This window comes from Microtus ochrogaster, unplaced genomic scaffold, assembly GCF_000317375.1.
Source record: "Microtus ochrogaster isolate Prairie Vole_2 unplaced genomic scaffold, MicOch1.0 UNK19, whole genome shotgun sequence".
NCBI classification, from domain to species: Eukaryota; Metazoa; Chordata; class Mammalia; order Rodentia; family Cricetidae; genus Microtus; species Microtus ochrogaster.
In genome coordinates this window covers 4,805,568-4,815,297 of record NW_004949117.1, presented here as the reverse complement: position 1 = coordinate 4,815,297, position 9,730 = coordinate 4,805,568, and the positions used below count along the sequence as shown (strand labels likewise).

At 46.1% G+C, this 9,730-nt stretch overlaps 1 protein-coding gene across 2 annotated transcripts in view; it reads right to left on the bottom strand.

Annotated features, from left to right (window-relative positions):
* Positions 1–8,996, bottom strand: part of Dpys (dihydropyrimidinase) — a 67,079-nt gene extending 58,083 nt beyond the window's left edge. For both annotated transcript variants that reach the window (XM_005367525.1, XM_026789430.1), the window contains exon 1: positions 8,644–8,996. In XM_005367525.1, coding sequence (XP_005367582.1) covers positions 8,644–8,907 — 264 coding nt within the window. In that variant the 5' untranslated portion in view covers positions 8,908–8,996. The remainder of the gene's footprint in view (positions 1–8,643) is intronic.
* Positions 8,997–9,730: the final 734 nt, after the last annotated feature.

Here is a 9,730-nt window from a genome sequence, read left to right as displayed (position 1 = left end):
AAAAAAAAAAAAAAAAATTATCATCAGGGTGTCCAACCTAGGCTACAGATGGTGAAAATAAATAATGCTGCAGACACCTTGGGGGTTCTCAGGAAGTTAACACAGTGAGCGTGACACAGTGAGCCTACTCTTCAGTATACACACATGGTCCGTGGAAACATGGCTACCCCAAGCCCAGGACACAAAGATTCAAGCCAGTATTTGCTACTGTAGCCAACAGTAGAAATTTCCCAAGTGCCCAGTGGTTGATGACTAGATAAACAATGGCCCAGGATTTGGCCTTAGAAAGGGATGACATAGGGACCCCAGCCACAACACAGATGGACTCTAAAAGTCTTGACACCAGATGAAAGGAGCCAGTCATGGAAGAGCACACATTGCACAATCTGTGGAATATGTTCCAGAGAGAAAAGTCCACTGGGACAGAAAGGGGCATGGAGGTTGACTAGGACTGAAGATGCATGAGAGGAGGCTGGGCCGAAGATAGAGTTTGGCAGGCAGAGGGACAGGGGGCCGCAGGAATGCTCTAAAACAGACTGGTGATGTCTCTACCATTCTGTCAGTATTGCAGAAACTATGGAACCGCATTGTTAAACAGCTGAGTTGCGCTGCGTTTGAATTATTTACTGATAAAAATGTTATAAAAACGACGCCATGACACACAGCCTTTACATGGATTGGAGGAAGCTGGAAGGGCCATGCAAGTAACCATGAGTTCTCTCCTGTTCCTTCAGGGTGTGCATAGCCCTCAGCAATGCTTCTCAGCCTGCCGAACGACCCCTTAATACAGTTCCTCACGGTGTGTGACCTCCAACCATAAAATTATTTTCATCGCTACTTCATAACTGTAATTTTGCTACCGTGATGAATCATAATGTAAATATTTTTGGAGAGGAGGGTTCCCAAAGGGGTCACACTCACAGGTTGAGAACTGCTGGTCTAGAGGGAGAAACAGATCATTGTAATACAACATCCTGGAGTAACAGATGGCAGGTCCACTTCTAACATCAGTAGACTATGGAAAATACTAATTGTGGGGGAACTTTACACAATTGCCTGTAAGAGTTACAGAAAAGGCTGCTGGGAATTCAGAGAGGAAGATTCAAATCAGGGATCTGAGCACATTTGGATTTAAGAGTAGGGCCTACATATGGGAGCTGTCAACCATCATGATGGTATCTACCACACAATGCATGCCTGCCTGTGCTCAGACATAACAAACCTGGAGTATACACCTTTCAATCGTCTCTCCAGCTCTTCAGTATTGCTGACCTCATGACAGAGCAGGGGAGACCGAGCAGAGAACAGTAGAGAGAATATGTGGCAGAAGGAGAGTAGACATGTTTCCACGTGCTTCAGAACCCCTGTTCCTGGGGACAGCAAATGGGGAGAAGGGAGACTCTCAGGAGGGGACCTGGGAGAAGAAATTCAGCAGGCTGTGGGGAAGGACAGAATCAAGGCCATGCAGGACCATATAAAATGGCAGTGTCCAAGGGAGAAAGATAGGACAATGGTTGCATACAGGGCAAACAGGAGCCCAAATGGCACTTGAAACCATCATTTCTGCTGTCTTCACTCCTGATTGACAGCCCTTTACCTGTCAGTTAGCCAGCAAAATGCTTTAACCGTTCCTAATCTTGGCTCATAAATAAATTCTCCCAGCTCCTAATTTCTTTGGCTTGCTGCCCTTGAAAGCCTTCTAATTTATCTAAATCCCCATTTGGGGGACAAAAGAGCCTACCACGTCTCTAGTGTAAATAAAATAGAACTTACCTAGACATAAACTATCCCACAGTGGATCGTAATGTCACATAACACAAGTTCTTATTGAAAAATATATCAGGTCGTAAGCCAATACTGAAAAGTCCCCAAAGCAAATTCTTCTATTTTATGGTGTCACCCATTTTTCGTGTCTATGCTCATCCTGAAAAGTGTGACTCTGGTTCACTAAAATCTACCACAGGACCTAAATAAAACTAAAACAAACAAACAAACAAACAAAAACCAAAAACCTCATGGTCCAGCTGGGCCTTAGGGAGAAAAGCTCTGGGATGAACTGGTAGCTTTCATTTAGTCCTAAAATGTACTCAAACAGATTTTACAGTCTCAACTTAAGTCCCAATCCCATAAGTGTGTTTGAGTTTTGAAGGTGTCCTTTCCACCCCAGAGAGGGATGTCGTACCTTCTCTTCCCTCCCCGCATCTCTTCTCTACCTTACCTACTGATTTCTTCTTAACCTTGGTCACAGTCTAGAGTCCTCCAGGGAAGGTTGACCCCATTATTGATGCTGCTTTGTTTCTGAACTCCCTGTGCCCATTACAGTGCTTGGCTCATGAGTGTTTAAAGGGGAGGAAGGGAGGGGCCAAGCTGCTCAAAAGTTTTGAGCTGGGGGAATGATGGTTGTCTTTCCCATCCACAAGTTGAAACCTATGCATGTTGCAAGTTAGCAGGAAATTCTGTTTCCCCAAATTTTGGCTGTCCCTGGTCCTAGATCCTTCCATGTGAACGTGAGAAGCAGAGTCTGGGCACAGCGGAAGGCTGATGCTCAGTGCTGTTCAAAGTTTCCCAGATCAGTGTGCACCCAGGCTCTACGGAAGCCACAGCACTGTCTTGGTTACTTCCTAGTACTTGAAGGTGAGACCTTATTGCTGAAGACGCCACACACTTTCAATACAGGACTTGGAGGAATCAAGACGAAACTGACCTGGAAGCTTCCTCCTTAGAGACTTTCTCATACAGTACCAGTAGGTTCTGTGAAAGACGCCAAGAGAGAAGAGCAATTGGTAGTCCCACTCGGGTGTAAACAAAAGGCGTTCCACAATGAGAATGACTGGGCAGGCAAGATGGTGCCACAGTAGTACTTTAATCTCGGGGTAACCAGCTGCTGGTTAACTGGACTTACGATCTGTTCAACAGGAAGGAATTCATGCTTTGTACTGTAAACCAAGCCAACTGTCCACTCATGGCTGGAGAAATCATAGTGTGAAGAGAAGAAGCTACTGCTGCCGTTTTCCTAAACTAATATAATTTTGAAATATATCTAAAGAAATTATCATGATTAGTTGGCAGTTAGGTATCCAGAATATGCCACTGTAGCTTAAAATTATTTTGAGTCAAAGACATGAAGTCAGGTATTTTCTGCGCGCTCACCTCTGCCATCAAGTAGAGCCATGCTCAAGGATCCAGTCCTAAACACCCTCCCACTCCAAGTTTTGTGTCCAGGGATGGGTGACTCATCACCGTGGCCTAGAAGCCTAAACCGACGTCCTGGCAAAGCTGCCCTTTCCTCATCTGTCTCCCTATGGTCCATTTCTCTTTCCTAGAACTTATTTGTCTCCCCACACATGTGTCCCACCTCCCCAACCACCCTTAAGAGGAAGTTATTTGTATTCTTGTCTATGCCTCTTTTTCCGCTCCTTTTCTTCAGAGGGTGCACAAGCCCCGAGTTCTAAGCAATTGCTGGAAAGACATTTCTCGTGAATCTCCACCTACATGTATGAATTTTCTTTTAAAAAAAAATCGGTCTTCTCTGACAAAACTAACTGTTACCATTCTAATTCTCATGTTCCCGATTACAACCCAGGACAGTGAAAGAGGGCTTCCTGACAGAACCATGGACACCTAGGTTTGCTGAGCACAAGAACACGTCAGTCAGGCAAGCAACAAAGAAAGCCGGGAAGTGAAACATACGGAGTGTCCGAGTCTGAACGGCAGAGGGAGGCCAGTTCTGGGCTTAGACAGCTCCTCGCATGCAGCCTCCCCCAGCTGGACAAAGCCCCGCTTAATGTCAGTGTTCCAAGTTTATTTTTGAGACCTTATTTCTCCTCCTTTGGAGTAGTCCAAAAACTAACTTTATGGTCATTAAATAGACAATCTTTAAAAGCACAAAAGTACAAATGCTCAGAACTGCAACAACCAAACATTAACAGAACACACTCATTCAGAGCTTAGCCTGTCTAGTAATTAAAGAAACAAGGTAATTTTAAAATTAGGAAGTGTTGGGATTTTTTTTTCCTTTAAGCTGGAGTAGCTTTCTGTTTAAAGCCAATCTGTGCCCATGGCCAGGATGCAAAGTGAGGGCTATAAAGGAGCACAAACTGTGGATATTCTGGGAGTATCAAGCTCCTTTAAAATGTGTCTAACATTTACTTATCCAGGCAAGAAATTCTGGGAATGACTTCCCAGGCAACTAGCAAGCATCCGAACAACGATTGGCCTATCTGGCTAGTTGTTACACAGTAGCAAACAACAATAATGGCAACAATGAAACCCTTAGACACCACCATGGAGACGAAGAGAGTGTAGCCATCAATCAGAGAAACAGAAAGAAAAGCTTGGAAGGTGGGTACATTTGGTTTGCAATGCCCCAACTTTGGGGTGTTTCTGGGATTTCCAAGTTTTGAAGTCTGAAAATTGTTAGAAATACACCTTGATACCCAAGAATTACAGAGGTTAAACAGAAAAAATTGAAACAGTCTGAACAAGAACGATGGGCCACAAGGTTGTATACCCCTGTGACATTTAATGACATAGAGAAGCATTTAATGAACACTGCTAACTCTGCAAAGTCCATGGAATAAACACGTGTTTGTATAACTCCCTGCAGAGAGAAGTCCCCGTGGATAGGCAGAAAAATCTTAAGACTATAAGTCACTTAAATTCTATTTTTCTTTATTCTATTGCATATTTTTATTTTTAAATGCAGTTTTTTATACTGACAGACACTGAGCATCTATAAAATCTCCAGCAACTTGCTAAGGGATAGATGACAAGTATATATTGGTTTAAAAGAGAGTTTTAACAGCTTTTATTAACTGAATTATTTACCCAGAGAATGCTGACAAACCCAAGGCAGGAAGTGATGTGCTGGAGGTCACTGGGTCATCCACCCAGCTCTTTAGCAAAGTCTAATTCTGGCAAGCAATAGAAAAGGGGATTTCAAGGATTCTTCTACAAGGTGAGAAAGCTCTATAAATACAGCTGTAAAAATGCTTAATCATACCCCTTGGACGTGGTCACCCTCGTGGCATTTCACCAAGACTCTCCAAAGCAAAGCAGAGCTGTCGGTCCTTTTAAAAAAAGAGAAAGGAAGAAAAGACAAAGAAAGCGACAGAAGAAAACAGACAAGAAGAAAAAGAAAAAAGCACGCTGGGACGTTTCCCCAGTTTTTAGGAGGATGGGTCCACTGCCAGCTGCAACTCAGTCTCTGCTTTTGAATGCATGTCCATCCACCCACCCTGGGCCTTTGTCTCATCATAAATACATAGATTTGAACACTTGCAGAATGTAGTTAAGAGCCAAAATGTAATTCCTTCAGGTTTATTGAATTCACAATATCTACCAAATTTGAAAATCACATTGTTCTCTGTAGCTACTGGATTCTCGGAAGATTACTCTACATCTGGGGTCGAGCCACAACAAGATGAAGAGGACTCCCTCACAGCAGAACGCCGGTTCCATTCCTTACCCCAGGCAGAAAGCTTTTACCTGTAATTACGTAAATCCATTACAGGGTTTTAACCGACGCCTGACATGACTTAGAGCTACAAAACACATAACCTTTAGTTGGCCCTATATTTCACTCTTTAAATTGGGGCCCACCACAATCACGTGACCAATAGAAAAAGGACTCCGCAAACAGTACCCTTCCACTTGTCAGATGTTGTAATTGGTCATCGTTGGGGCTGCAGAGAGCACACAGCTCTGCTCTAACCTTTTGGGTTCATCTCCTGAAAGCATACTAGATCATATTCGCTTTGTGGCTTTCTGTGCCCAAGACACTACTTTCTATGCCCTCGAAGGTGGTGTGGCTATCAATGCGTATTTGGATGCCCTAGGAATCTAATACCTGTGGTTTGCGTATTCATCCTGATAGCTGTAACTGCCTCCAGCACTGGTGAGGTGAAGACCTGGGCCACCATAAGGACAACTGCAGCTCACCTTCACACATACGCTGTATGGCTCGCTCCTCCATCATCGGCCACTCTGATAGATCAGAACATTGGCTGTTTCCCCAAAAGCACAGAGCCTTAGAGAGCAGAGCTCTAGGGGTGGAGTTAAGCTGTGCTGGCTTTTGAAAAGCCTTTAACTTGGACATTTCTGAGGGGTGCCACCTTGGCAGCTAACTTGTTTCAATTCTTCAGTTGATAAAAAATGTAGGCAATGGCACCCATGACTATAAAGGATAATGGATAATTTAGCCCAATTGGTACACAGTGTGATCTGCGTGGGATAAATGTCAGTTAACAGCATTAAAATGGTGTTTCTCCAGGCACTGAAATCTGTAATACGTTCATTGCCTACAAAAGGTCTCTTGGTCCCTAATTTCACACACCAAGGGCTCATCACCACCACCTTGAGAGCTGTTGTGAAGTCTAGGAGGGAAGCCAAAAGGACCTCATGGCGTCTCTTCCCAGAGCTCAGGCCTGTGCCCAATGCTTGTGTGGCTCTGGCCCTTCCTCATCCAGTTCCCTTGTGAAGCCCTGTCTCTTCCTGGGCCTTTCTCAACTCTCATCCTGGGATTCAGCAACCATTTTTAAGGTTAACATTCAGACCCTTTGGGAGTACTCACTAGTATTTAGCAGACACTGTGTGTTTACAAAACCTTCGACCTGCTCTCTCTGCTCACATCAATTCCTGCTTGACATACTCGGCTCATTAAGAAAAAGGTTTTGTTTAACACTTGACAGTCTTTAAATGGAGCAATACCTAAAGAGTCAGCTGGCGGGTAAGTCCCTTCCCACACTGGCAGCAGGCTATCACAGCTGCAAGGAGACACCTTCTCAGGGAGGAAGTATAAGTCTCTCTGTGCTGTGAGATTCTAGAATGTCCACAGACTGGGTAGAAGACAAAGAACCAGCTGCCTGGGCCTTAGGACACACACAGCTGATCCCTAAGAAAGGGAAGACATGTCCCTTGTCCTCAGCGTTCCAGACTCCTCTGTGTAGCTGCTTCGTCTGGATCCCTGATCAGAAATAAAGGAAGGAAAAGTCACTGCTCAGCCTTGAAGGGGGATGCTGAAGTGAGTCTGGCAAGTGGTAGACAGGACAGCTGCTCCCCGCTCTGCAAACGGGGGTTCTTAAAGTCAGACCTGAGATTAGTGACCTGCTGCCGATGAGGAGTCTGAGATAACAGAAAAGGTTAACGGTGTAACAACAGTAGCTGGTACACGGCTTCACGTGCAGGTTTACACACTCCCAGTCTCACACACACACACACACACACACACACACACACACACACACACACGCGTGCCAAAATGGTGTCAAGTATCCACGGTGTACAAAATTAAGAAGCATAAGGGAATAGACCAAAACATGGGGGGGGGGGTGTTGAGAAGGTGTTTTGAGATGCTTTTCTTCTTTCTATTTATCTGTTATTTTTCTACTTACCTATAACCATGAATTGTTATATATTCATCCCAAATCTAAAAAAATGAGTTCATGACATTTTATAAAAAGAGAAATAGAGATAGTCATAGAACAGAACTCTTATTTTGAAAGGAGATAACAGCTCACCCTGCAAAAAAAGATATTTCTTATCACATTGATATCATTGGTAATAAGTAACTAAGAAGATGAGTTCCAAATATTACATTAGGCAGACGGCCCCCAACCCTTCTTTCTGGGTCAAATATGCCTGCCTGCTTTTCTCCTTTCTGTGTCCTGTTCTGGGCAGTCATGGAGGACTGGGGATGTTGGTGGGCATCTGGATCTTCCCCTAGAGACCCCAAGCCTTCCTCTCCTGGGATCCAAATTTGACCGCTTCCTGATCATCACTAAGGGCAGGTACTCAAGCAGCAAGAATTCACATTAGTTGTTATTTGGAGCAAGGGGTGGGAGAAGGGGGTGGAGAGGTCACCCTGGCGTGAGTGAAGGCTAGGGACGCTCTACCAGAATGTTTGTCTTCAAATCCTGGTCAGGGTAGGACTGAGTCCAGTGTACAGGATATAGGCTTCCAACTCACCCAGGCCCCTCCAGTCACAAACGTAACATCTAGGTCAGTGGTTGTCAACCTGAGGGTCGCGATCCCTTTGGGGGTCCAACGACCCTTTTATAGAGGTCACATATCAGATACCATGCATATCAGATATTGACATTATGATTCATAACAGTAGCAAAATTACAGTTATGAAGTAGCAACAAAAATAATTTTATGGTTGGGGTCAGCACCACATGAGGAACTGTATTATATAAGAAGGTCGCAGCATCAGGAAGGTCGAGAACCGCTACGCTAGGTGAATGGAGTTTTCACTTGTTCGCGGCTGGAGTGGAGAACTGGGAGAAGAAGTTGGTAGAGCCTATTTGAAAAGCAAGCATATAGAAGGAGAAAAGCTTTGGAAACCTCCGTGGATTATCACGAGGAAGAGGAATTTCAGACACCAGAAGATGGCGCCTAGAGAAAAGAGAGAAGAGGAAGAAATAGTATCTGGAGTGCCAGGCCACCCAATAGGAGCAGAAGATCCATACGCTGGGCTTGGCACCAGAGACTACAGCATGCAGCATCTTCATCCCGGATGGGCGTCCTTTCGGCGACCCTGGCTAGCTCAGGTGTCTTGCCTCCACTCCAGTCCCTAGCGCTGCGCAGGAGCGAGAGAGGTGGGGTCGCCACAGACCCCAGATTATAGGCCTGCGAGTTGGGTACCTTGGTGCCCCGGTAGAAGTCGTCGACTGACTGGGTGCCCATGAAAGGGAGCTGCATGTGCGTGTGTGTGTCGATGCCTCCGGGCAGGACCAATTTGCCCGCTGCGTCCAGGATGCGCAGCCCCCGGGGCGCGTCCCCGGGAGGCAGCAGGTCCCTTCCCAGCGCCCGCACCACGCCATCCTCCACTAGCACGTCGGCCACCTGTGAGCAGTCATCATTGACCACGCGACCCCCGCGGATGAGAAGTCGTCCCTGCGGTGCCATGGCCAGAGGTGCTGGCGATCTAGCCGCCCGGAGGAGACCTTTGAGGTCTCCGCAGACTGTGCCCAAACTCCCGCTGGGCTGAAGGCCCGCAGATCTCCAGAAGCGGCTAAGGTGCAAGGGTTTAAGTGCTAGACACAGGTGTTGCTCCACCCCAGGGGCGGGCTGGCCTGCCACAGGCCTGGACAAGGTCATGAGCTTAACCCCAGGCGTGCTGTTGCCCACTGGGTGCCCACTGAGTTTATGAGTCAATAGAGGGCAGAGCTCTTGGAATTTGAAGAGTGTAGGGGCGTGCCTTCTAGGAAAGGTAATTTAGTGAAAGATAGAAATCCCTTTGGTTCCTCGGTGTGAGCATGTCCGCATCTAAAGGCCGAAGGAGCACGCGTAGTTTACCAGCAGCCATAACTCTTAGAACAGACACACCTGACCTGGCTCCCCCTTTTTGCTGGTGTGTTTGGGATTCTGGTCTTCAGATGAATGGATAAGCAAAGGGGAGGCTGGGGCTGAGCAGAGGCGGACTCCAAGCAGGGAGGGAGCAAGGGGCTGCCAGAGGGAAGACCTCAGAGAGCTGACCCAGGCCGGAAGGGGGTAATCCACCTGAGAGATAGATCCCAGGTGCGCCTGTGTCAAATTTCCCGAAGCATCAGCGTATCCACGACTCAAAATGATTTAAAACCATTTGGCTGTCAAGCAAGAGGGCAAAAACCCAGCACAACCTCAGAAAGCTTATGTAATTATTGTCAAGAGACCTTTGTGTGCTGGTGAAAGAGGTAATTATAAACACAAAGAAACTCCTCCCAGCTATGCAAGTCAATACCGCCCCCCC